At 45.6% G+C, this 27,500-nt stretch overlaps 1 protein-coding gene across 8 annotated transcripts in view; it reads right to left on the reverse strand.

The window, feature by feature from the left end:
* The window catches only part of LOC127007316 (uncharacterized), a 286,714-nt gene that overhangs the window by 175,376 nt on the left and 83,838 nt on the right, over positions 1–27,500 (reverse strand). For all 8 annotated transcript variants that reach the window (XR_007760178.1, XR_007760177.1, XR_007760174.1 and 5 more), the window contains one exon: positions 20,714–20,754. Coding sequence is in view for 2 of the 8 variants with exons in the window: in XM_050878118.1 (XP_050734075.1) it covers positions 20,714–20,754 (41 nt within the window). In the remaining 6 variants the exon portion in view is untranslated. The remainder of the gene's footprint in view (positions 1–20,713; positions 20,755–27,500) is intronic.

Consider the following 27,500-nt stretch of genomic DNA (forward strand, 5'->3'; position numbering starts at 1 on the left):
TTGCTCCCTTCGCCTTCACTCCACTCTCGAACCATCCTATGCCATTCCCTTTATATAGTCTTGTTCTTTTTTTTTTCTCTTCCTCTATTCCTTTCTTTTTTTTAATTTCTAACTGCCTAACAACCTATCTACTTATGACTTTCTCCCTATAGTTCTTTCAGTTTATCTCCTTCAGTTCTCTCTTATATTTCTTTTCCCCTTTCTTGTAATCTTTTTCCCTCTCTCCTCTTCTTTTTCTCCCTCTCTGTTTTCTTTCTCCAGCCTTTCTCTCTTTCTTCATATCTATATCATCTTCATTTTTTACTCCACTTTTCTTGTATCTGTGGTTTTAATGTGATTTTTTTTTTCTTTCTTTACATGAACCTTACGAAAAACACTATTATGCTACCCCCTGAGGACACACAACACCTGCCCAATTAAGACTACCGAGCCCATTTGGTCCAGGATGCGGGCTATCGGCTTGTTCAGAGCTTGACCGGACCTCTCCCTCCCTCATCCTTCCCAAAGCTTATTCCCCTGATCTTCCTTCTTTCCCAGCTACTCCTCTCTGCTTTTCGTCTTTATTATCTCCTTCATTTTACTTCTTCGTTCCCTCTTCCGTTCCTTGTCCGTTTCCGTTCTGCTTTCTCTTTCTTTATTGGTTAGTTCTCATTTTCTTTCCTACATTTTTCTTTCGTTAATTGCTATTCTTTTCCGTTCTTCTTCCTTTCTTTTTTTTCCCTTTGCCGATTATTCCATTTTTTCTCATTCTTCCACTGTTACACATTCCTCCAACTTTAGCCTCTTCTCTTATAAGTCTACGTATTCTTTCCCTACAATACTCTTTACAACTTGTTATTGATGTTATTACTGCTTGTTATTCCTTTCTCCTCCCTCTCTCATTGTTACTCATTAGTCCACCCATCAATAATTATATGGTTCTAAGTTATCATCTTTCCATGCAACAACTTACTACCTCCCTCTACTTGTTAATACTTTCTCCTCCTTCTATCATTGTTACTCTTTTCGTCTACTTTACTCTTTCCTTTTTAAGTCTACTTTTTCTTCTTTCCATACATTAATATTCACTCCTTTCCATTGCTTGTCACTAGTTTTTTCCTACCTCATTTACAGCTACTTCCTCCAACTTTACCCTTTCCGCTATAACTCTACGTTCTCCTCTTTCCACATTTCACTACTAACAACTTTCCATTGCTTGTTTTTTCCATACATCAATATTCATTCCTTTCCTTTACTTGTCACTAGTTTTTTCATACTTCATTTACAGTTCCTTCCTCCAGCTTTACCCTTTCCGTTATAACTCTACGTTCTCCTCAATCCACATTTCACTACTATTTCCATTGCTTGTTGCTTTGTTTATTAATTTCTCCTCCCTCTTTCACGGTTATTTCTTTCTCTCACTAACCCTCTCACCTATAACTCTACTTTCTCTTCTTTCCACACTTCACTATTTACTATTTTCCGTTCTTCTTCCTCCCCAAACGGACAATCTGCATTCCCCTTGTTATCCCAGTAATCACCTTGTAATCAACCCCAATCACAGCTTAATAACCCACCTGCGCGCCACGCTCAAGCCAACGCGTTAATCAACCAGTAATCCCTTCCCCTGTGTGTGCCTTTCATTAGCACAGGTGATCCACGCCTGCAAAACACCTTTCCTTGTTACCTGAATGTTGATCAGGTGTGTGTGTGTGTGTGTGTGTGTGTGTGTGTGTGTGTGTGTGTGTGTGTGTGTGTGTGTGTATGTGTGTGTGTGAGTGAAATGAACCCCCACCACCTCCACCCCCATCCCCACCACTACCCCCAACACCACCACCATCCCCGCCATCATAATCACTGTATATTCAACTTCATTACCGTAGCACTCATCCCTCGCCCTTGGCCCTCGCTGAGCTCCTCGTCGCTATCGGAAACTTTTAGCCGATAACCAATACCGTTACTACCTGCCTCGTATTAACCTGGAAAATACACGTCGACTGACCTCACGGAACCTGGTGCTTACACGCTTCCGGAAACCTACTCGTGGAGATGATGGCGGTGGTGGCGGTGGCGGTGGTGATGGTTGCGGTGCGATAGATGTCAAGGCTCTAGGGGAAGGATATCGACTGAGGGTGAAGTGGTTTGTGGAATAGACGTTAGAGAAGAATGGGAAGCTTGGAATAGTGAGGAGTAAAACAAGGAATAGGAGGACATGATAACGTAAGGAAAAGAAGAAATGGGAGAGAAAGGAAAGAAAGGAGGATGTTTCTTGGCTATTATTCTTCCATTGTCTTCCGAGGATGGAGGAGGAAGAGGGAAAGGAGGAAAAAAAAAGAGGAGGAGGAGGCTCACTAGGAGGAAGAGGGGAAGGAGAAACTAGAAAAAAAAAAAACAGCTTGGGGTGGAGCCGTGGCTAGGGGAGGAGCGATAGAAAGAGAGAAAGAGAAGGGGTAGCCTGTTTTATTGAAGAGAGGAGTGCGTTCAGAAGAGGCAAAGTAAATAATGTATTGAGTGCGTTTGTAGTGGAGTGAGGGTGCGGCCTGTGTTTGGAAGGATGGGAGTGGAGGGAGGGCATAATGGGGTTGCAGCAGATGTGAGAGGTAGACTAGGGAAGGAATAGAGGTGGAGAAAGGAGGAGAGAGGTGTGCGTGATGAGAAGCCAAATGAAAACGAAAAGCGGGAATGCGGAAGGATGTGTGAATAGGTATGAGAGACGGATGACGGTACGTATAGCAAAAAGAGGATGGTAAGTAGGTAGGTTTAAGCAAGGAGAAAGGTAGAGAGGTAGTTATATAAAAGTAAGGAGTAGGGTAAATAGGTAGTCAAGTGGAGGGAGGAAGACAGATCGGTGTAGATAAGAAAAATGTAGGAAGGTAAGTACAGGTAGAAGGAAGGTAGGTATAAATTTAGGTAAGACGGATGGAATTTAGATAGGTAGATAGGATAGGAATAAGGAAGGTAGGCAGGCAGGTACAGGTAAGGAGAAAATTAGGTAAGTAGGTATATAAGGTAGGCTGGTAGATATAGGTAGAGGAGGCAGGCAGGCAAGAAGGCACAAAGGTAGAGAGGCATGTTGGGTCAGGTGTTCATATAGCCTAAGCCTTGTATCGCCCGGGGCCATCCAGCACTTGGGTAACACCTCGGAGTTGCAATGCGCCTAAGTAAGTTGAGCGGCCTTCACCTGCACCAAGTTTGCAGCGCCGAGGCTCCATTCCTACACGGGGCAATTAACAGAAGGAGGTGTGCCGGAAGGGAGGAACGAGAGAGAGAGAGAGAGAGAGAGAGAGAGAGAGAGAGAGAGAGAGAGAGAGAGAGAGAGTGTGTGTGTGTGTGTGTGTGTGTATACGCTGTAATAGAGGTAAATGAGGAGCTGCCACAACAGGTAAATGCTTAAACACCTGCCCTCGCACCACCAACACCATAAGCATCATCAGCACTGAACAAGGCAACACAGTAATCACCACCATCACCACACTACAACCCAACCCTGCACCATCGCCACCAACACCACCATATTTAACAGTGAGGACCACCGCCACCGCCACCTCCGCCGCCACCGTCCCTATCAGCAAGACCAACAGGGCCAGTCCGCTAATGAAGACAGGCGGGAGGCAGGGCGCGGCGAGGGGCCCGGCGCACGCCCCTGCTGGCCGCGTCCTCCTCCATTACCTTCCCTCGTGCTGATATGCATCCCGCCGCTCCGCTTGTCATTCGATTCCCTCCACCCTTTTTCCTCCTCCCTCCTTCCCATTTTGCTTCATCCCCGTCCACCGTCACATCTTCCATCGTCGCCTCTCCTTCCCCGGCTGTGATCTCTTCATGACACACACTCTTTATTCTCCTCTATCTATCTATCTATCTATCTCTCCGTTTGCAGCACCCTTTACTCTCTCCACTCGCCTTCCCATTTTGCTTCATCCCAGTCTTCCTTTGCTCCGCCGTCACGCCTCCAGCCGCCTCTCCCTCCCCGGCTCTGATCTCTCGCTTACAGGCACACTTTGTTCTCCTCTATCTTCCTATTAGACTTACTCTTTGTACTCTTCCTCTCCCGGTTTGCAGCATCCCTTACTCCTATTGCTTTTTTTAATTGAACGCGCCCCGTGACAGCCGAAAGGTAATCGCTCTTCAGACTGGACACTGCTGGACGCCTACTCGTATCTTTTCACTTGCTATTACCCTCCTTCCCCTCCCAATGCCTTTTTACTACCCTTTCCGCACTGCCTCCACCCCCTACCACGTGACAGAATCGACAACTTACCCGCCTATCCCACACCCAGTCCCTCCATCAAGCATTTCCCTGAGGCCGGCAGTGACACCAACACCTAACGCCCGGCTGTTATCTGTCCTTCCCCGCCGTCAGTCCTCTTAGAAAACCTCCCATCACGAACTTCTGAAAACTGACCCTGCTTTCCCTCACTCACACGTCATCACTGAAATTCTGATATTCCAGTCTTTTTTATTGTTGATATTAATGTAGCTTGATTATGTAGGTGAAACAAATCCTATACACTTCCTGAAAAGAGTAGTTTCGTTATAAGTAAAAAGTCTTCAAAATCATCAAATTCACTTCCTCTCACCGTACTAAAAAAACATCAGCGATTATTAAAAAACGTAGTACTGTCGTCTAGCACCCTCCAACTCCCCTCCCCTCCCCGCCCCCCCCACACACATAATGGATAGCAGGGCGAGGCGTGGAAAGCGCTGTGCTGTATGTCTCTCCTCCGGGACAAGGCACTGTCATCGCTGTCCACTCGCCCTGCCACATGATATAACTATTCACACCACTCCTTCCCGTCCCTAAATTATTTAACAACACATCCCTGTCGGACCAATCAATAAACGGGTACCTGGTGAAGTATGGGGAAGGTACACCAGCCAATCAGGATCACCTCTCCTCCTGAAATTGGCCCCTCTTTCGGCCACCTCCTTGGATTCTTTTTAGGAGCAGCGAGTAGCGGCTTTTTTTTATTATTGTTTCCTTTTTTGTGTGCCCTTGAGCTGTCTCCTTTGTCGTAAAAAAAAAAATCAATAACTGTAAACTCTTTATCACTTCGGATATAACTGAAAAATCTCTCCTGATATTTTTACCACCACACACCACCGCCATAACAACAACAACCACCACCATCACCACCAACAACAACAACAACGAAAATAGCAACAAAATAGCAAAAACATCGCCACTACCAACAAGGAAAACTAGCCCCCCAAAATATCAAACAGTAGCACAAGAAGAGGAGGAGGAGGAGGAGGAGGAGGAGGAGGAGGAGGAGAGGAGAGGAGAGGAGAGGAGAGGAGAGGAGAAGAGAGGAGGAGGAGGAAGGGGAACAGGAGAAAGAGGAAGAGCGGGCGATTTCGTAGTTCCATTACCGAGGTCCGTTTATCTTCGTTGCATAAGCGGAGTCTCTATGAGAATGCATGACCTCAACTCCGCTCGATCCCGAAGAAGACGAAGATGAGGAGGAGGAGGAGGAGGAGGAGGAGGAGGGAGGAGGGAGAAGGGAGGAGGAGGAGGAGGAGGAGTAAAATTAGCAAAAAAATAAGACGAAAAGAAGTAAAAAACCAAGAAAAAGAAAAGAAGAAAATGTAGACGAGGAAGATAGTTTGTTTGTGTGTGTGAGTGAGGGGGTAGGGGGGTGATGGCGTGGACTACATCGCATTAATCAAGCTCCTTGGCGTTGGGGGGCGCGTCAGGAAGCCAGTGCCAGAGACCAGTATTTTGTTTACATAAATGTCGACGAGAGGACGCACACAGAACCAAAATGGAAGGAGCAGAACCCAGACTAAGGAACGAGGAGTTAAAAACGTGACTGGGAAAGTAATGAGATGAATGAGCTTCAGATGTAGAAAGGGAAGGCCAGGTATAGGGTGCTGATGTATAAAGGGATAAAGTGGACGGGGATAGTACAGTAGGATAAGAGCATTCAAACAAAACATTCATAGCTGCATGAATGGGATTACGGCACCAGTAGAGAGATATGCAATGGGCAGGCAGTAAAGGACAATGATTGATAGAATAAAAACACTTCCTTTTAAACGGAGTCATTCATCGAGAACAGGCTACTATGGATTTCAGAGGCCGTGTTTTATCCTTTTTCGAGAATGACGTTTAAACAAAAAGTCGGACAAAGATGATAATTCGACAAAGCATGTTTTAGATCTTGCCCAATTATCGTCAATGTGATTTAAAAGAAAGATGCAGATAATTCGGGAACTTATTAAAGACGCTCAAGGATAAAACTCGGCCGATAAAGTGGAAGGGTGGAGCGGTAGGGAAAAGAGAGGCAGAGGAGAAGGAAAAACAGATGAGATTGAATGGTCACAAGGGAAAGCTGTATATTAGTTCATGGTGGTGGTGGTGGTGGTGGTGGTGTGGTGGTGGATGGGGATGGCGTTAATTGTATGGGTGGTAGAGGTGGTGGTGGTGGAATTAGTGGTTGGTTAGCTGCTGGTGATGATTTTAGTGCCAGTGGTGGTAGTAGTGGTATCATTGTTGGAGGTAGAGGTGTTGGTGTTGATGTTGGTGGGGGAAGAGAGATGGAAGTGGTTAAAGGGGGTGCTGGTGGTGGAGTTAAGTGGATGGCTATCTGGTAGTAGGAGTGGTGGTAGCGGGGCTAGTGTTGTCAGTGGTGGAGGTGTTGGAGGCGATCGTGGTGGTGGAGGTGATGGTGATTAAGGGGGAGGAGACTGTCACACGGCCGGCTTCACCAAGTCGCCTTCTGATTCCTGTTTTTGCATATTCCTCCCTCGCCAGGATAAGACCTGCTCCCGGGCATCAGCGTTCATGAATAACATTAACCCAAGGCCGTCCACCCACCCACCTCCCCATCCTGCCTCCACAACCCTTCCTTCCACACACCCACACACCCACCCACCCACCTCCCCATCCTGCCTCCACAACCCTTCCTTCCACACACCCACCCACCCACCTCCCCATCCTGCCTCTACAACCCTTCCTTCCACACACCCACACACCCACCCACCTCCCCATCCTGCCTCCACAACCCTTCCTTCCAAACACCCACACACCCACCCACCCACCTCCCCATCCTGCCTCCACAACCCTTCCTTCCACACACCCACACACCCACCCACCCACCTCCCCATCCTGCCTCCACAACCCTTCCTCCCACCCACCCATCCTGCCTCTACAACCCTTCATTCCACACAGCCACCCACCCACCCACCCTGCCCTCATAACCCTTCATCGCACCCACCCACCCTGCCTTCACGACCCTTCCACACACCCAGCCAACCCACCCTAATTCCACAACACTTTCACTCACCCACTCACTCGCTCTGACCATCGCCCTCACAGCCATCCACCCCCACCCCCTTATTACCTGAGCCCTCATTATACGTTTACCACCTAAAAAAATTACCTTTCCTCAAAACCAGGCACACACACACACACACACACACACACACACACACACACACACACACACACACACACACACACACACACACACTATTCTTTAACTTCTTCCCCTTCATTAAATTCTTTCTTTCTCATACTCGGTCATTACCTTCACGCAAACTTTTCCTTCCTTCCTTCCTTCCTTCCTTCCTTCCTTCCTTCCTTCCGTCCGTCCATCCGTCCGCCCGTCCGTCCGCCCGTCCGTCCTTCCTTCCTTCCTTCCTTCTTTCTCCTTACAAACTTTCTCTCCTTTATCACTCCCTGCTTTACACCTCTTCTTTATCTCATCCCTCTCTCTCCCTCCCGTCTTAATCCCCTCAGCATCCCTCCCTCCCTCCCTGCCTGCCTCAACCTCTCCAGCTCCTTGCCTCCATCCCTCACACTTCCTCATTCCACTCCTTCACCTCGCCGCCTTTCCATCACCGGCTGTCAGCAAAACGCCACTCTGAGGAGCCTCTGACCGCCTTCCCTGGTAATGAAGATCCGTCGGGCGGGTGATGGGAGGGCGGGCACGGGCGGGATGGGAGATGGGGCGAGAGATGGAGTGAGAAGGGAAGGAAGGATGGGGGCGAGAAACGGAAACGTGAGGCATAGTGGGTAAGGTAACAAATCATATGGTGAGACAAAATGGGGTGATATAGGGTCGAGTAGGGAGAGGCGATGAGATAATAGGGTTCAGTGTGGTGAGAGGAAATGGGAAAGGGGAAGAAAAGATGGTAATGGGATGATAGACGAGGGCGGGTGAGGCAGGGAGGAAGGGAGAGGAGAAAGAGCGACAAAGAAGCTAAACAGCGTAATAAGGAAAGGAAACTATGTAAAATGAACGAGAGAGAGAGAGAGAGAGAGAGAGAGAGAGAGAGAGAGAGAGAGAACAGAGGTCAAGCTACGCCGGCGGTCAGTCTTTCACCGAAGAATAGTCACTGAAGAGAAAAGAAAAGGAAAAAGGTTAGTCGATCACAGAAAGAACGAGAGTCAGGTTCAAAAGGAGGAGGAGGTAAGGAGGAGGAGGAGGAAGTAAGGAGGAGGAGGAAGGAGAAATTGCAGAAGAAAAAAAGAAGAGAAAACTAAAAAAAAAAAGAAAAAAAGAGAAAAAGAGGAGAAAAAAGAGAAAAAGAAAAGAGAAAAAAAGGAGAACGAACAGAAAAAGAAGAAAAAGAAAAGGAATAGAATGAAAAAGGTGGTAAGGAAGAAGAGGAGGAGAAAGAAGAGAAGAGAAAGCAGTCACCAATCGAACCTTTCTCTTCTTATCCGCCTCCCTCCTTTGCTTACTGCCTCCCTCACAGCCTCACACTCTTCTTTGCCACCAACGCCCTCTCTGTGCCACCTTTTACAATACTCTTCTCCATCCTCCCAGCACCTCACATCCAAATCCTTCCCCTTTCCTTTACAAAACCAAGAAAAATTACTTTCTCCCCACAGCTCCACTACCTCCTTCTCCACCTCCTCCTCCTCCTTCTACTCTTCTTCCTCCTCCCCTCCTCCTCCTCCTCCCTTCCTCCTCCACAGCTCCCGCTACGTTACCAGATCATTGTACTCATAACATTGTATTTTCCGGTTTCTGGTCCATAAATATTGCAAAAAAAGAGCATCAATAATTACCGATTTTAACAATAATTATAAATGCATATCGTTATCTTTGTCGGTGCGATAGTTTTAGGTCAGAAATCGGCAAAAAAATTCGCCAAGTACGACAATCTGGTAACGTTGATCTCTTGTTCCCCATCTTCGCTTTGCTCTATTCCTTCTTCTGTTGCTCTGTTATATTCCTTCTTCTGTTGCTCTGTTCTATTCCTTCTTCTGTTGCTCTGTTATATTCCTTCTTCTGTTGCTCTGTTATATTCCTTCTTCTGTTGCTCTGTTCTATTCCTTCTTCTGTTGCTCTGTTCTATTCCTTCTTCTGTTGCTCTGTTATATTCCTTCTTCTGTTGCTCTGTTCTATTCCTTCTTATGTTGCTCTGTTATATTCCTTCTTCTGTTGCTCTGTTATATTCCTTCTTCTGTTGCTCTGTTCTATTCCTTCTTCTGTTGCTTTGTTATATTCCTTCTTCTGTTGCTTTGTTATATTCCTTCTATTGTTGCTCTGTTCTATTCCTTCTTCTGTTGCTTTGTTCTATTCCTTCTTCTGTTGCTCTGTTCTATTCCTTCTTCTGTTGCTTTGTTCTATTCCTTCTTCTGTTGCTCTGTTATATTCCTTCTTCTGTTGCTCTGTTATATTCCTTCTTCTGTTGCTCTGTTATATTCCTTCTTCTGTTGCTCTGTTATATTCCTTCTTCTGTTGCTCTGTTCTATTCCTTCTTCTGTTGCTTTGTTCTATTCCTTCTTCTGTTGCTCTGTTCTATTCCTTCTTCTGTTGCTTTGTTCTATTCCTTCTTCTGTTGCTCTGTTATATTCCTTCTTCTGTTGCTCTGTTCTGTTCCTTCTTCTGTTGCTCTGTTATATTCCTTCTTCTGTTGCTCTGTTATATTCCTTCTTCTGTTGCTCTGTTCTATTCCTTCTTCTGTTGCTCTGTTCTATTCCTTCTTCTGTTGCTTTGTTCTATTCCTTCTTCTGTTGCTGTTATATTCCTTCTTCTGTTGCTCTGTTATATTCCTTCTTCTGTTGCTCTGTTATATTCCTTCTTCTGTTGCTTTGTTCTATTCCTTCTTCTGTTGCTCTGTTCTATTCCTTCTTCTGTTGCTTTGTTCTATTCCTTCTTCTGTTGCTCTGTTATATTCCTTCTTCTGTTGCTTTGTTCTATTCCTTCTTCTGTTGCTCTGTTATGTTCCTTCTTCTGTTGCTCTGTTATATTCCTTCTTCTGTGGCTCTGTTCTATTCCTTCTTCTGTTGCTTTGTTCTATTCCTTCTTCTGTTGCTCTGTTATATTCCTTCTTCTGTTGCTCTGTTCTATTCCTTCTTCTGTTGCTTTGTTCTATTCCTTCTGCTGTTGCTCTGTTCTATTCCTTCTTCTGTTGCTCTGTTCTATTCCTTCTTCTGTTGCTCTGTTCTATTCCTTCTTCTGTTGCTCTGTTCTATTCCTTCTTCTGTTGCTCTGTTATATTCCTTCTTCTGTTGCTCTGTTCTATTCCTTCTTCTGTTGCTCTGTTCTATTCCTTCTTCTGTTGCTTTGTTCTATTCCTTCTGCTGTTGCTCTGTTCTATTCCTTCTTCTGTTGCTCTGTTATATTCCTTCTTCTGTTGCTTTGTTCTATTCCTTCTTCTGTTGCTCTGTTCTATTCCTTCTTCTGTTGCTCTGTTCTATTCCTTCTTCTGTTGCTCTGTTATATTCCTTCTTCTGTTGCTCTGTTCTATTCCTTCTTCTATTGCTCTGTTATATTCCTTCTTCTGTTGCTTTGTTCTATTCCTTCTTCTGTTGCTCTATTATATTCCTTCTTCTGTTGCTTTGTTCTATTCCTTCTTCTGTTGCTCTGTTATATTCCTTCTTCTGTTGCTCTGTTATATTCCTTCTTCTATTGCTCTGTTATATTCCTTCTTCTGTTGCTCTGTTCTATTCCTTCTTCTGTTGCTCTGTTATATTCCTTCTTCTGTTGCTTTGTTCTATTCCTTCTTCTGTTGCTCTGTTCTATTCCTTCTTATATTGCTCTGTTATGTTCCTTCTTCTGTTGCTCTGTTATATTCCTTCTTCTGTTGCTTTGTTCTATTCCTTCTTCTGTTGCTTTGTTCTATTCCTTCTTCTATTGCTCTGTTCTATTCCTTCTTCTGTTGCTCTGTTATATTCCTTCTTCTATTGCTCTGTTATATTCCTTCTTCTATTGCTCTGTTATATTCCTTCTTCTGTTGCTTTGTTCTATTCCTTCTTCTGTTGCTTTGTTCTATTCCTTCTTCTGTTGCTTTGTTCTATTCCTTCTTCTATTGCTCTGTTATATTCCTTCTTCTATTGCTCTGTTATATTCCTTCTTCTATTGCTCTGTTATATTCCTTCTTCTGTTGCTCTGTTATATTCCTTCTTCTGTTGCTCTGTTATATTCCTTCTTCTGTTGCTTTGTTCTATTCCTTCTTCTGTTGCTTTGTTCTATTCCTTCTTCTATTGCTCTGTTATATTCCTTCTTCTATTGCTCTGTTATATTCCTTCTTCTGTTGCTTTGTTATATTCCTTCTTCTGTTGCTGTTATATTCCTTCTTCTGTTGCTCTGTTATATTCCTTCTTCTGTTGCTCTGTTATATTCCTTCTTCTGTTGCTCTGTTATATTCCTTCTTCTGTTGCTCTGTTATATTCCTTCTTCTGTTGATCTGTTATATTCCTTCTTCTGTTGCTGTTATATTCCTTCTTCTGTTGATCTGTTATATTCCTTCTTCTGTTGATCTGTTATATTCCTTCTTCTGTTGCTCTGTTCTATTTCTCCTTCTGTTGCTCTCTTCTATTCCTTCTTCTGTTGCAGCACACTTTCCTCCCTCCACACTACCTCCTTCCTCCACCTCTCCCTCCCTGTCCTACTCCACTATCTGCAGCCGCCAGTCCCATATCCTTCATCACCCCATAACCACCCCATCATTTTACCGCCCCACCTCCACCCCATCTTTCTCAGAGCTTAAGAAGAGCTGTGTCGGCCTACTGTTGCTGTTGTTACTGATGTTGTTGCTGTTACTAATGTTGCTGCTGCTGTCATTGCCGCTGATGATGATGATAATGATGTGATGGTTCCTCGGTGTTGTGTGTTTGCGAAGTTCTGCTTTACTAGAACGAATGCGAGAGTATCAGCCTCCTCCTCCTACTACTACTACTACTCCTCCTCCTTTCCTCCTCTCTCCCCCCTCCACAGCGAATGAGAGAAGCCTTTGTGGAGTTTCAATGAAGCAACAGGAAAGCCTAAATGAAGTGGCCACTGCACCCTTCCACGCATTCCTATGTATTAACGGGATGAGCTGAGGCAGTCACTGATGCACCCAACAATATCTTAAGGATGATTCAGCAGAGGCAGCCGTTGTGAAGCATTGCAGGAGCTTTGTGCGGTTACAGAGAAGCATAAACGAAGACTTGATGCGAATAGTGTGGAGAATTAGAAGTTTTATCGTATTCTTCAGGAAAGCCGAGGCATAAGACGAAGTAGATCCACAGGAACTGTAACTCGACCCTTGATACCCCACAACAAACTTTGCTTAACTCATCAAGCAGAGAAGAGAAAAGAGAGATATTGATATTGATATATTTATTGGCCTCTTGTTGTATATTGATAAATTGATTAATTACATGTTTGAGAGAGAGAGAGAGACCATATAATTAATTTTCCTTTTTTTCACATAAAGAAGACAAACTGTTCTTGAAGACACGGCACAAATTAAAGGAAGTTATCAGAGGTTATTGTTTTTCTCTATATCCTCCTCCTACTTCGTTTTCCTCCTCCACCTCCAACTCTTCCTCCTCTTCCAGCTTCTGCCATCGAACTTTCGCTACCTGTCAGTTTTCTTCTCTCTCTCTCTCTCTCTCTCTCTCTCTCTCTCTCTCTCTCTCTCTCTCTCTCTCTCTCTCTCTCTCTCTCTCTCTCTCTCTCTCTCTCTCTCTCTCTCTCTCTCTCTCTCTCTCTCTTCTTTCCTCTCCTTCTTTTCTTTCCTCTTCTTCTTTTCTTTCCTCTTCTTTTCTTTCCTTTTTTTTTCTCTTTTCTTCTTTTGCCAATTCTTCTATGTTCTCTTCTCATCTTTTCTCTTTTCCTCTTTTCCTCTCTTCTTTTCTCCTCTCGCCTCGTCTCGTCTCGTCTCGCCCCATCTCTTCTCTTATTATTTTTCTTTTCTCGTTTATTTTCTCTTCTCGTCTTGTCTCGTCTTATCTCTTCTCTACACTTCTCTTCTCTCCCCCTCTCTGGGCATCATGGCAGGGGCGGGGGAAGGGTAGGAGCGGGGTAGGAGTTATGAGCCATCCTTTGTTTCGGAGAAGAGCAAAACTATTCCCCGTGTCGTCATAATCGTCAGCGCCGCGCCATAACTTTTACCCAAGGCACCAACAATCTGTCTCTAGTCCGCCTTTCCGCCTCAACACCCTCCGAGGAGACTCCCAGCACTAGCCTCCCTTCCCCCTCTCTTTCCTCCTCTTTTCCCTTTCCATCCACCTCAAACTACACATCCCTCTCCTCCTTCCCCTTTCCATCTATTTCCGACAACCCTCTACTTCTCTGCCTTCCCTTTTCCATCCATCGTACTCCCCTCCCTTGCTCCTCTTTTTCATCCCTCCCAGTCAACGCTCCCCTCCTATCCTTCCCCTTTTCCATCCATCCCAGACAATATTCCCCTCCTCTGCTCCATCTTTTCCCTCTCTCCGAGTCAACACTCTCCTTTCCTTCCCCTTTCCATCCACCCCAAATAACATTTTCTTCCTTATTTCCCCTTTTCATCTCTCTTCCTCTCCTCCCCTCCAGGCCACGCCCCAGATCCCTCCTAAAACACCCAATTCACCCATTCACTCCTTTCTCCCTTAAACCATCAGACCTTAAAGTATATAAAAACCATCAGACCTTAAAGTATATAAAAGGACCAACACAAACATACAAAAAGAAAGTTCTACACTAACGTATTTTCACAATCGTCCTTAACAAATGTCTTCTCCAAGCGTCCCCAACAAACCTATCTACACACGGCCTGGGTGTGTCGCCCCCTCCCCGTTTTCTAATGGCCCCGGGCGGCGGCTGGGAGAGTGGCGCTTAAGGGATTCAGCCTCGCCTCCCCACCGCTGAGCCCGCCGGGGAGTTGGAGGCCGCCGCTGCAGTTTCTTAAGGGGCCGAGGGGGGGAGGGGGTAGAAGAGGAAGCGATGGGGGAATGAATAATAACTAGACTACGATGACACGAAATTAAATCACGGGACTCGTGAGATAACGAGAAAAAAATCTTGTAGTCTTTTTTTTACGGAAGAGAAAACAGACGAAAACCGAGCAAAAAAAAAAATGCAAGTAAAAATGCTGTCCATGCAAATATATAATAAAACCTAAAAAAAATTTATCACCTTAAAATAAAGAGGAGAGTATGTAGGAAAAAATGATTCACCGTCCACAAAGGAATAAGACAACAAATCAAATATATTCAAGAAGGAGAAACGGATTTGTAGGTCATGCGAGGTGAGAAAACAAGCTAAATAGATCACAATAAAAATAAAAAAATAAACACTGCAGAAGAAATAACTAAACTACAAGATCACGAAAATAGATCATGAGACCAAAAGGGAGTCGGTGTGTCGTGAGGTGAGAAGAAAATAAGAGTTGAGACTTCAGCAAAATGTGTAAATCCTGTGCCAGGCCGAAAACACGCCGGAATATGCAGGAAAACCGTCTCCTTGACTGTCTGTGTAATGGAGGACATTTCCTGGAGGTCTCGTGGGGAGCGGAGGAAGGGAGCGGCGTGAGGGAGTGGAGGGCAGGGGTGGGAGTGGAACGGAATGGCTTCTGTTGGTCTTGTGTAAAGAGTGAAGGAGATGGATGTGTCTGAGGAGAAAAGAAGAGACATGCATTCTCGCGGGAAGGAGTGTCGAGGTGAAGGTGTTTCGATGCTTCAGCGTTATACTGCGTTAAGATTTACTGCCTCCTAAGATTTACAAGCACCATTTTTGTATATAAGAGTTATGTGTTGTAATGGTGATTCAGTTATTATATAATGTATGATGACACGAAATAAAAGAGGAAAGACAGTAAGATTAAGCCTGTGAACAGATGAGGAAGAAGATAGATGATAAAACGTCTTCGAACAAATCAGACGAACATAGTAATCAGCCACGACCTTGATGGATTCTACAGAACAAACCCTGAAAACTAATCGCAATTTTGTTCTGTCCATCCACAAAATCTACTCAACCTTCATTTAATTTTCAACCGAGCTATATAAACCCGCGGTGAACTGGCTACCACACCCGCCTCGAGACAGAAATATTCCAGGTCCTCTTAGCAGCGCCATTGCGAAGAATTTTTCAGCAGGCAAGAGTTATCCCTGGAGACGAACTTAAGAGGATTTTCTAACTTTTGTCTGATACTGCGTAGTTCATGACAAAACAACGGTGTGTGTGTGTGCGTGTGTGTGTGTGTGTGTGTGTGTGTGTGTGTGTGTGTGTGTGTGTGTGTGTGTGTGTGTGTGTGTGTGTGTGCGTCGTGAGTCATAAGCACAAGGAGAGCATCAAGGGCCGCGTCGTGTACGTATTACTGCATCAAAGGTCACCACAGGAATCAAAAGACACATCATGGAATACATCAACAAGCAAAATAAATAAATAAATAAATAAAAGTTCTTATCCCACCACTCTTCGTCCTCGGGGTCATAATATTTCATTCGCTGAGTGGCTGTGCATTTAGGATTTGTTGTTACCTCCCTGTGCAAATGGAGTCCAATAATATCAGCCCTGCCTCGCCCCGCTTCACCCTGCCTCACTCTGCCGCTCAATCATTATCATATTCTACTCTGCCTTCCCCTTCCGACTTGCCTTTCTCTACCCTGTCCTTTCTCACCCTGTCACTCCGCACCACACCCTTCTCCTCGTGCCCATTTCTTTACCCCGTCATCCTACTAGCTCTCCGTCCCTATGTTGCTGCCCTACCATTTTACTTCTCTTCCCACCTCCAGGACTGAGGTCTACCCACGTCATCTCTCAGCTGTCCTGGATGGAATCACTTCTGCACCTGTCCTTCCATTCACACGTCTTTCTCAACCATATTTTGCGCCAGTCAGCCAGTCAGCCACACATCGGACAATCAAGCCTGCCAATTAATTATTCAGACAACTAATCAGCTAGGCAACCAAATAGCCACCAAGGCAGACATGCAGACAGATAAATAGTCAGCTACACAGACAAAAGTCATTTAACCAGCATGAAGTCAGTCACCGAGCAATTAGGCTACCAAACAGCCTGCCAACGACTCGGCTCACTCATCCTGCCAGACAGCCACCGACCAACAACCCCAAAATTCAGAACAGCAACTAACCTCTCATTCTAGACATCGAAGAAAGACAGTTAACCATACAACCAGCCAGATGGTATAAGTCACACAGTCAGTGCGCCAATCAGATGGGTATATCTAGCCACCTGGATAGCCAGCCCTTTCAACTATCCGCTCTTCAAGCAGCACCCAATCAGTTTGCATATTACCCATTCCGCAAGCCAACAAGCTAGCATAGACCCAAAAGGCCAGTCTCCAGATACTCAAAACAGATAAGTCAATTCTCCATGCACCCATTCACCCTCAATCTCTCCAGCCAACCAGCGAGTCAGCTAGCCATCCACCATCCCTCCAGTCAGCTTGGCTGTTGCCAATCCTTCCTTTCAAACAGCCAACCAGTCAGACCTCCAGACATCCATCATCCAGGAATCCAGCCAAACAGTAAACCAGCCACTTGCTCATCCCCAGGTTCTCAATTAATTCGCTAAGCTGACCAAAAATCTTTCAGCACGCCAGCCAGAGAGTAAACCATCCATCCATCCATCCATCCATCCATCCAGCCAGCCAGCCAGCCAGCGAGCCAACCACCAGTCGGCTACCCATCCAGCCATCCACCCAGCCAGCCAGTCAACCAGCCCTCCAACCAGGCCCAATAGTCGTGATTACTCAAACTCACTTCTCGACACTCACCTCATGAACACAAACTGAGTTAACTCTGCAAACACGACAAACTATGGACGCCGGGAACTAATTGACGGTGAGAGAGAGAGAGAGAGAGAGAGAGAGAGAGAGAGTAAGGGGAAAACCATGATGAGGGGTGAGCAGGTGAGGCCAGAAGGCGACGGGGGGAGTAAGAGACAGAAAGAGAGGAGAGTCAGAGAGAGCGAGAGGAGGATCATGGGGGAGGGGAAAGTCGTGGTGGCCTGCCTCTCACACGCGCCGATCGCTGGCTCCATTAGCGCGTGAGGCGGAGGATCAGCGCCCCGCCTCACAAGGACCTGCACATAGCCCAGGGGATAGCGCGGCTCAACCCTCCAACAATCCTCCGGCTTCTTCGACTACTCCTCCTCTTCCTCAGTTCATTCCTCCTACCCCTCCTCTTCTTCCTCCTCCTCAGTCCATTCCTTCCTTCCTTCCCTCATCTTCCTCCTCCTCCTCCTCTTCCTTAGTCTACTACAACAATATATAATACTGCTGCTGCTGCTTTTCTAGAAGGGACGGTGGCTGAGAGGTTAGCGTGCGGGAGCGGTGTTCAAGAGGACTCGGGTTCAAGTCCCGCCAGCCGCTATAAGCTGACATTTTTTTAATCATCACTGAGTGGCCGAAAACTACCCACATGCTGTCCTGAAGACTACCTATCAAACTGTACTTTACCAAAACTATATAAAAAGAATCAAGTCGAACTCCAGAGGGCAGAATGAGCCAAGCAAGAATGGCGCCACTAAGACATAAGAACCTAAGAACATAAGAACGCAAGGAGATTGCAAGAGGCCGGTTGGCTTGTACAAGGCAGCTCCTGTAAGCCTAGCCCAACCTTTCCTCACTATCCATGAATTTATCTAACCGTTTCTTAACTGTATTTATGGTACTGGGACTCACAAAGTGACTGCCAAGCCTGCTGCACTCATCCACGACTTAAATGGCAAACCAATTCTTGCCTGTCATTATTGAATCTGAATTTCACTTAAACCCATTGCTATGTGTTCTACCCTGATCTCCTACAGCTAAAACCCTATTAACATTCCCCCATTATTAAAGCCTTTCATCCATTTATAAATTTCAATTGTCTCCTCGTACCTTTCGCCCTTTCTAGGAATTCATATTTAAATGCTAAGTCTATCCTCATATGGCAAGTTTCTCACCCCCTGAATACTTTTTAGTCATCCTCCTCTGTGCAGATACATTCTTACCTGATCATCAATTTCCAGCCGTGAGATCCGGCCCTCATCTATCCCTAAGGCTCCCTAATGCACCTCCTCAAGGTGTCTTCCCAGTCCCTCTTCTAAAGTCTGGTACCAAGATAGGATTGAGTTCAAGGGTTGCTGCCAAGTCGAAGTTAAACTTAATCTCCTTATGATCACTATAACTTAACTCTCCCACAAGCTCCAGCTCACTAATCATATTCTCGTTGTTAGTTAAGAGTAAGTCTAAAATGTTGTTACCCCTGGTGGGTTCAGTAACTGTCTGCTCGAGGAAATTATCTTGTAGTACGTTCAGAAAATCCTCGGATTTCAGATCACCCTCCACGCCTTCCAAGTTTTGCTTGCCTGCGTCACTAACGACCAGGGGGCGACGAACAAGCTCCATCAGGGAAGCCTACCAGCGGTATAAGCATAGCGTTGAAAAGTTAATTTCTTCCCCTCTTCTTCTTCTTCTTCTTCCTCTTCCTCTTCCTCTTCCTCTTCCTCCTCCTCCTCAGTACACTCGTCCTCCTGCTACCCACACTATTCCATTATCAGTAATACCTCGAATCCTCCTCCTCCTCCTCCTCCATCTCCACCTCCTCCTCCTCCATCTCCACCTCCTCCTCCTAATTCTGTACCGAAATTCCTTTAAGGCTACTACAAAGCCTCCTCCCCCTCCTCCTCCTCCTCCTCCTCCTCCTCCTCCTGCTGCTGCTGCTGATGATGATGAAGTAATCCCTCGCGAGACATGCACACACGGGATATAAGCGCAGCGGGTGTCCCGTGCACGCGAGCAGGAGGTAGGTGGGAGGCAGGCGGGAAACAGGTGGAAGTCAGGTGGGAGGCAGGTGGGAGGCAGGTGGGAGGCAGGCGGGAGGAAGGTAGGCTATTAAGACAGGTTTCCCGTTTTTCCACCCACGACTTTGTGCTTGCGACTGGGAGACCTCACGCGCGCACACACACACACACACACACACACACACACACCACCGCCAGGAGCTGTCGTGCCTAAGCTAAATGCGAGACGGGATTACTGAAGGCGGCTCTGTAATAGGAGAGGGTGGATATGCCGTCCCCTCTTCACCCCCTCCCCGCCTTCCCCTGGTTCCCTAATCATCCTCCCCTTCCTTTCCCTTCCCAACCTTTCTTCAATTAACTTATCCATTTTCCTTTCCTTTTCCTTTCCTTCCAGCTGCTCCCTTATCCTTTTCTCCCTTCTTTCCTGTCCCTTCCCTTCCCTTTTCCTCCTCTCCCTCCTTTCCTTTTCCTTCCCTTCCCTCGATTTCCTTATTCTACTCTCCTTCCCTTCCATTCCCTTTCCTTGCCACTCCTCCTTTATCCTCCTCCCATTTATTTCCATTTTCTTTCCTTCCTTATGTTTCCTTATTCTCCTCCTCCTCCTCCTTTCTCTTCCCTTTCCTTCCCACTTGTTCCTTTGCCTCCTTCCTTTCCAATTACCTTCTTTTCCTTTCCGTTGCTCCCTCATTCTCCTTCCCTTCCGGCCTGATTTACCCTTTCCCGTCTGTTTACCTCCCGTCTCTACCCTCTCTGTCCCGTGAAAACTCTGTGCCCCCTCTAAGTCTCTGTCCCAATTTCATTTATTCTTCTTCCTCATCCGTCTGATCCTCTTTCCTCTCCTACCTGGCCTCATTATATCATGGTACCTCTATAGACCTGTTCAATTATCCTCCTCATCCTTGCCGCGTTCCTGTCTGAGACGCCCCACACATTCGCCTGTTTCTTGTTCTTCCTCCTCCCTCACCGGCCCTGTCTCCTTCTACACTATTTTAAGTTGCAACACGTTCGCCCTTTTCTAAGTCTTCCTACTTATTCTTGCATATTCCTTCATCTATCAGGGCACCTCTCCTCCCGAAATTGACCTCTATTTTTGGCCACTCCTCTGTACCCTATTTAGGAGCAGTAAGTAGCGGGGTTTTTTTTCATTATTGTTTTCTCTTTTTTCACGCCCTTGAACTGTCTCCTCAATAAAAAAAAATCTATGCAGTCTTCTTTTATTCCAAGTTGCCGCACTCTCGCCCATTTCTGAATCTTCTTACCTCCTCTTGCCTACTCCTTCACCTGCTCCGTTTCCTTCTGCTATTCTAAGCTGCATCACGTTCGCCTATTTATAAATCCTCCTACTTTTTCTTGACTACTCCTTCCTCTGCTCCGTCTCATTCCATTCTAAGTTGCCCCACGCTCGCCCTTTTCTAAATCTTCTTACTTCATCTTGCCACGTCACCTGCTATTTTAAGTTCCCCCACGCTCGCTCATTTCCAGGTCTTCCAACTTCTTGTCTGCTCCTTCCCCTGCTCCGTCTCGCTCTCAACTCTAATTTTCATCCTAACTTGATCCCGCCCTGTTTAAATTACACATCGCTTTTTCGCTGCATCCTCGCGGGTCTCAAATTTGCCAGCTCAATTATCCGCCCTGAATCGTACCCTTATTAGTGGCGAGCCGTGATCCGGCCCCCTGATACCTTCTTCCCTTCGTTTCCTTTGCATGTATTAGTGTTTTTATGTTTCGCGTGCGTGGACAAAGGTGGGAGAATATATTGGATGCTTCCCTACCTCACGACTCGGAGATGGAGAAGATGCAGGTTCGTCAACATCTGCAAAAAGAAAGCATATATCAAACACTGAGCTTACACATTATCAGTAAACTATACCTGACTCACTGAATGGGTGACGGACTGGCTGAATTTGTCCGATGGAATGAATGAATAAACAAATAGATAATTAAAAAATATTGTTGAATTATGGAAACATATGGGATACTGAATGAACGACAGAATAATATACTGCCCAACGAACGGATTGGGTGAACGTAGGAATAAGTAAATAAATATGACTGAACAATTGTGTTTAAATAAATAAGAGGAAGGCGGGAAAACAACTGACGAAATAAATTAATGAACAAAGGAATAACCATTTAAAAGAACGAATGATTATGAGTTATTAATAGAAATATACAAATGAAAAACTAAATAACTAACCGAATGCATGAATTAAAATACATAAAAATAAATATAAAATAAATAAAAGAATGGCAAAGTGTATGACTGATTTATAAAAACAGACTAACCTAAGCATCGAGCCATCACAAACAAAATAAAAAGCGTGATGATACAAGACAAATATGCGACAATTTTAAACATTACATCGAACCAAAAATAAGAAAATAACAACACTTGACTCTGGTTTAATTTTCCACATATTTCATTGTGTATGTGTTGGTGTGCGTGTGCGTGCGTGTGTGTGTGTGTGTGTGTGTGTGTGTGTGTGTGTGTGTGTGTGTGTGTGTGCACGAAAAAGTACCCACATTAATCACCGTGGTATGGATGGAACTGAAGGGATATATTACAACGGAAGATAAGAAAATAACATTAATTACCATGCTTGAGAGAGAGAGAGAGAGAGACGCGAAGCAGTAAGCCATAATACAGCCATCATCCAATACTGCTTTGAGATATTCATTCTCACGCAGGAAATTATTAGTTAATTAAGATGAGACAGTGAAACAGACACCCACACACCATTGCCCCTCCTCCTCCTCCTCCTCCTCCTCCTCCTAGTCCTCCTACTTCTCCATTTTCTTTTTATTTTACTGCCATAGGAAATAAGGAGGAGGAGGAGGAGGTGCTGACGAGGTGTTACTTAATTTTTCCTTTGAGTGTGTGTATGTGTGTGTGTGTGTGTGTGTGTGTGTGTGTGTGTGTGTGTGTGTGTGTGTGTGTGTGTGTGTGTGTGTGTGTGTGTGTGTGTGTGTGTGTGTTCTCAGTTTTTCCGGCTTATTTTCTTACTTCCATTCCTTCATTCCATTCCCATCCACTCCTCTCGCCACTCTTATTTCTCGTTTGCAGCTTCAAGTATACTGAGGCAAAAATCGTCAGAGTAATACTCTCTCTCTCTCTCTCTCTCTCTCTCTCTCTCTCTCTCTCTCTCTCTCTCTCTCTCTCTCTCTCTCTCTCTCTCTCTCTCTCTCTCTCTCTCTCTCTCTCAAACGTGTCCTATCCCTGTCAAACTCCCTCTTTTCTTCCTCCGTTTCTCCAAACTCTCCATTTAACATCGTCGTCCCACCCTCCCTCCCTCCCTGAGACTCCATTCCCTCCTGCTCCCCAGCCCCCCTCTTTCTTTTCTCTACTGTATCTGCTTTCTTTATACTTTCTTCTAAACCGCCAATCCTATTTGAACCTCTAAGTCTAATTCACTTTATCTCTCCTCCCAATGCCTACTTTCCGTCTAGCCATTTGCCCCATGTCCTCTATCCCCCCACCCTGCTATGCCCCCTTTTTTTCTTTTTCTGTTTCTTTTCCTTTTCCTTTTTCTTCAATCCTTTTCGTTTTCTTCAATCTAACGTCTATTCTCCACACAGTCATTTGTCCCATGTCCTCTATCCCCCCTCCCTGCCATGCCCCCCTTTTCCTTTTTCTTTTCCTTTCCTTCAATCCTTTTCCTTTTCTTCAATCTAATCCCTATTCTCCACCCAGTCATTCGGTCCATGTCTCCTTACCTCCTTCCACGCTCCCCTTTTCTTTCTCCCTTTGTTTCCTTTTCTTGTACCTCTGCGTCCCCTTAAACAGACATTTCTCCCCCACTTTTATTATTCTCATCTCCCTTCTCTCTTCCCTGACCCCCCTGCCGCCTTTTCTTACTCTCCCGCTTTCTATCTCCCTTCTTTTTTTTTTCATCTCCCACTCCCCCTTCAGCATCTGTCCCACCCACTTTTACTATCCTTCCACCGTACCTTCTCCACAACCTCCACCATCCTGCTCTTCTTCATCCCCTCTTCTTTTCCCCTGTTCCCTCACCCTCAACCTTCTCTCCACCCCTCCACCACCCTTGCTTCCTCCCCCTCCTCCCCTTTTCCATCCCTTCCTGTCCCGTTCCCCACCAAGCTCCCTACCCTCCAACCACCTATCTATCCCCTTCCTTCCTCCTGCCCCCTACCCTCAACCCGCTTCTGCTCTGCCCTCCAACCCCCTCTCCGCTCCTCTTCCCCCTGCTTCCTCCCCTCCTCTCCCCTTCCCCCTCCCTGTCTGGCTCTATTACGGTAATGCCTGGATGAGACATGAGGCACATTACGTCAGATTTACTGGGCACTTGGACTGGGAAGAGGCTCCTTACCCCTCCCTCTCCACCCCATCTCTCCCTTCCTGTTCCATCCTTCCCTCCCTGCCGCCTTGCCTTCATCCCTTCTTCCTTTTCTGTCGCATCCTTCCCGCCCTGCCTCCCTCTCTCTCTCATACCCTCCCTACATATCTGACCCCCTATCCTGTCATATCCCTCCCTCCCTTTTCCAGTCCCATCCTTCCCGTCAGTTCAGTTATTCCTCCTACCTCTTCGTGTTCCTTCCCTTAACAGCTCATTCATCCCTTTGCATTTCCTACCCTGATTTCCGTTTTCCCTTTCCCTTTCTTTGTTTTCCTTTGCTTCCTTACTTATTTTCTTTCTTTGTGTTTTCTCTCTCCTTTCCATTTTATAACCGTTTCTATACATCTTTTATTTTCCTATCCTTCCATACCTTGACTTCCCTTTCTTTTTCTGCTTTTCTTTATTTCATTTCTCGAACTATTTCCCGTTGCTTGTCCACTTTACCTCACGGGTTCTTTCAAATTTAACTTTTTTCCTATTATTTCCATACCCTTACTATTTTCTTTTTTTCATTTTTTTTCTTTACATTCTTCCTTTTTTCAATTTATTTTTCTTCTTTCTCCATTTCTTCCTCAGTTCTTCGTAAATCTTTCTTTCTCTCCCTTTCCTGTATTTGCTTCCACTACCTTTCCTACCTTCTCCATGCCTGTCTTCCTTCACTTCCTTCCCTTCTCGCAATTTCACTTCACTTTACCACATTTGGTTCCTCTAGATCCTCCTAAATTGTTCCTTCCCTTTCTTCCTTTCCACCTCGCATCACTATTTTATTCACATCATAATTTTTCCTACCACCAAACGACCCCCACCACAACCACCACCACAACCAACAACAAAGGAACACCCACACCACCACGGCACCACCACACTCCACCACCACACAGATAAATAAAAAAACATCCACGGCAAATCCTAACAACCTAACATCACTTTCAGCTTCCTATCCACAAACACCATCACCCCCAACACCACCACCATCACCTCCACCTCGCTGTCCTCATCACCACTCAAATAACAACAAGCAAACAACACCACGACAAATCCTAGCCACCTAACTCCACCTTCAACTCCACCTTCAACTCCCTATCCATTATCATCACCACCACCTCCACCATCACCTCCACCTCGCTGTCGTGTCCCTTTGTCAACTCACCACATTCACCTCCACCCCGCCCCCCCGCCCCCCCCTTCCCACCCCCGGACTAACTTTGCAGGCGTCTTGGCACCACGCCCTGAAAAGTTGTCTTGCAATGGAGATGGAGTAGGAGTAGGAGGAGGAGGAGGAGGAGGAGGGGAGATTTTTGCTAGTTTAAGGTATATATAAGTAGGAAAAATGTAATCTCTCTCTCTCTCTCTCTCTCTCTCTCTCTCTCTCTCTCTCTCTCTCTCTCTCTCTCTCTCTCTCTCTCTCTCTCAACTTCCCTCCCTTCTTAGCATCTCTTCTTTCCTCATAACGACCACAATTGTTTAGCAGCGGAACCTCCTCCTCCTCCTCCCCCTCCTCCTCCTCCTCCTCCTCCTCCTCGTCTTGATTTTCCCTTCTTCCTTCCTCCTGTTTTCTCCCTGCAGCCAACACTCCTTCCTGTTTTAGCTCCCTCCTGTTTCGACTTTGTATTCTTTGTTTCATTTACTTAGTGTCTCCTTGTTTAACTTTTCCTAACTTCTTTTGCCCTCAGACGTTTAACTTCTTTCTGTCCACCGCCATCTTGCTTCACTTTCTTCCCTGTTTGGCCCCCGTCACAAGCGCCCTTTTTTTTTTTTTCGTGTTCTAGTTTGCCTTCCTCTCGCTTCCACCCCACTGCACCTTCTATCTTATTCTTTTTTAACCTTTTTCTCTCTTCTCATCATTTGCTCCCCTCTCCTCCACTTCTCTTCATTTTCATTCCAGCTGTTCTCAATTTTCTTCCACATTTTTTTCATTTTTTTCCTATCCTTCATTTGCTCCCTCTCTTCCATTTCCCTCATCTTTATTTTCATTCCATCTGTTCTCAATTTTCTTCCACATTTTTTTCATTTTTTTCCTACCCTTCATTTGCTCCCCTCTCTTCCACTTCTCTCATTTTCATTTTCATTCCATCTGTTCTCAATTTTCTTCCATATTTTTCCATTCTTTTTCCTACCCTTCATTTACTTTCCTCCCCTCCACTTCTCTCATCTCCATTTTTATTCATCTGTTCTCTGTGTTCTTCCATTTCTTTTCTTTTTCCCTTCTTCCTTGCTCTCACTTATTTCAACCTCTCCTTCTCCCTTTCATATCTTTTCCCCTCCTCCACATCTCTTAACCTTCATTGACATTCCAGCTCTTCCCTTTTCCACACTTCCTCTCCTTTCCCTCCACTTTCATTGACCCCTCTCACCCCCCCTTCGTTTATACTTTCCCCTTTCCTTCCGTTTCTCCCTATTTTTTATCCCTCCATTTTTCCTCACTTCCTCAGTCCGAACTTATTTTCTCGTTCACTCTTTCCTCTATATTCCTACCGACCTCTCCTCCCTCTGCCTTCCTTCCCCACTAGATGGCTCTGTTCTGGCCTGCTTTTGCATACATCTTGGTTGGTCTGGTCCAGTGTACAGCTTCACTCTACCTCATCTTCATCTTGCTAGGTCTTCCTCTCTCTCTCTTTGGGTGTGAGAGAGAGAGAGAGAGAGAGAGAGAGAGAGAGAGCAAAAGAGGAGGAGGAGGAGAAGACAAAGGAAGGACGGGGAGGAGGTACGAGAAAAGACTGCTCAGGGAAAAAGAGTAGCAGAATCAGAGAGATGAAATAAACCTGAAGAGGAAGAAGAAAGAGACATAAAAGGAAAAGGATGATGGTGGTTGAGGGGAATAAAAAGGAATGTTTAGGAGGGGCAGGTGAAGGAAGGAAGACAGGGAACGAGCAGGAGCAGGAAGAGGAGGAGGTAAACGTAGAGGGAGGTGGAGAGATGGAGGGAGGGAGGAGGAGGAAAGGAAAATTGGGAAGGTAAAGTTAAGAAAATGAAGGAGAAAAAATATGAGGAAAGAGGAAGAAAAAACGTAGTAGGAGAGAGAGAGAGAGAGAGAGAATCGTATAAAGAGTTCATGAGTAAGTGTTGCCAGGTGTGAGCCAATGTATCAGTGCCTCCTCCTCCTCCTCCTCTTCTTCCTCCTCCTTCTCCTCCACTTCTTCCTCTTTCTCCTCCTCCCCCTCCTCCTCCTACTCCTCCACTTCTTCCTCTTCCTCTTTCTCCTCCTCCCCCTCCTCCTCCTTCTATTCCTCCTCCTCCTCCGCTGTCGCCAGGGCAATACATTAAACATTTTATGAGTGTGTCGTGATTTCAGGCTGTTAGTCCTTAATGACTCATTTTTACACAAGATTTGCTTGTTGTGGGAGATAGAGCTGTGTGTGTGTGTGTGTGTGTGTGTGTGTGTGTATCACCATTGCCTGACCACATGTTAGACTAGTGATCGCCAGCCAGTACCCTCCCCGAATGATATCTCTCAGAAGTGGCGGGAACATCTCATATATAACTGTGCAATTCTTCGGAGACAGCCAATGAGTTAGAATAGTAGATGATGAGCAGAAATGGATGAAATGAGAAAAGATATTTATTTATACTTCATCAAGTGGATTATATAACTATTTATGGGTTCAGGGGTAAAAACAGCAACAGTTTATTGCAACAAAAATTGGCTATGAAAGAAACTCAGGATATAAGTACGATAGGCCCATGAAGTCCATAGAAAGATTGGAGATTCGAGCTGCTTACGCTTATGCAACGGATCAAGTAAGTAAGAAACCAAGACAAACTCTGACATCAGTACGCGGGTGTGGCCGACAAGGGGCCAAGATGTGAGGCAGGTGAGGCAAGTGAGGGAGGTTGTTATTTACGTTTCCTGTCCATCTATGCGACGCTCACTTCCTTCACCACTCATTGATTTCCATCCCTTAATAGGACCGGAAAGTTCAATCAGCCTCAACCTCCTCGTCCGTCCTTCATCCACTCTTCCCTGCCTCCCTCCCTCCTACCTTCACTACTCCCAGGACTCTCATTCTGTCTCTATAATCCTCCATAAGCCTACGACGCTGTCACTACCACACTACAATTTTTAACCGTCGTCAAGTCGACAGTGACGGCGACCCTGGGAAGGGATGCTCGACCCGGCAGGCTGGCATTCCGGTATACAGGTAAGGCAAGAGCGACAGGCAAGCACGTATACATACAGGCATTTAGCCCAAAAGACAGACAAAAG

The sequence above is a fragment of the Eriocheir sinensis genome, chromosome 35 (genome assembly GCF_024679095.1).
Source record: "Eriocheir sinensis breed Jianghai 21 chromosome 35, ASM2467909v1, whole genome shotgun sequence".
Lineage (NCBI taxonomy): Eukaryota > Metazoa > Arthropoda > Malacostraca > Decapoda > Varunidae > Eriocheir > Eriocheir sinensis.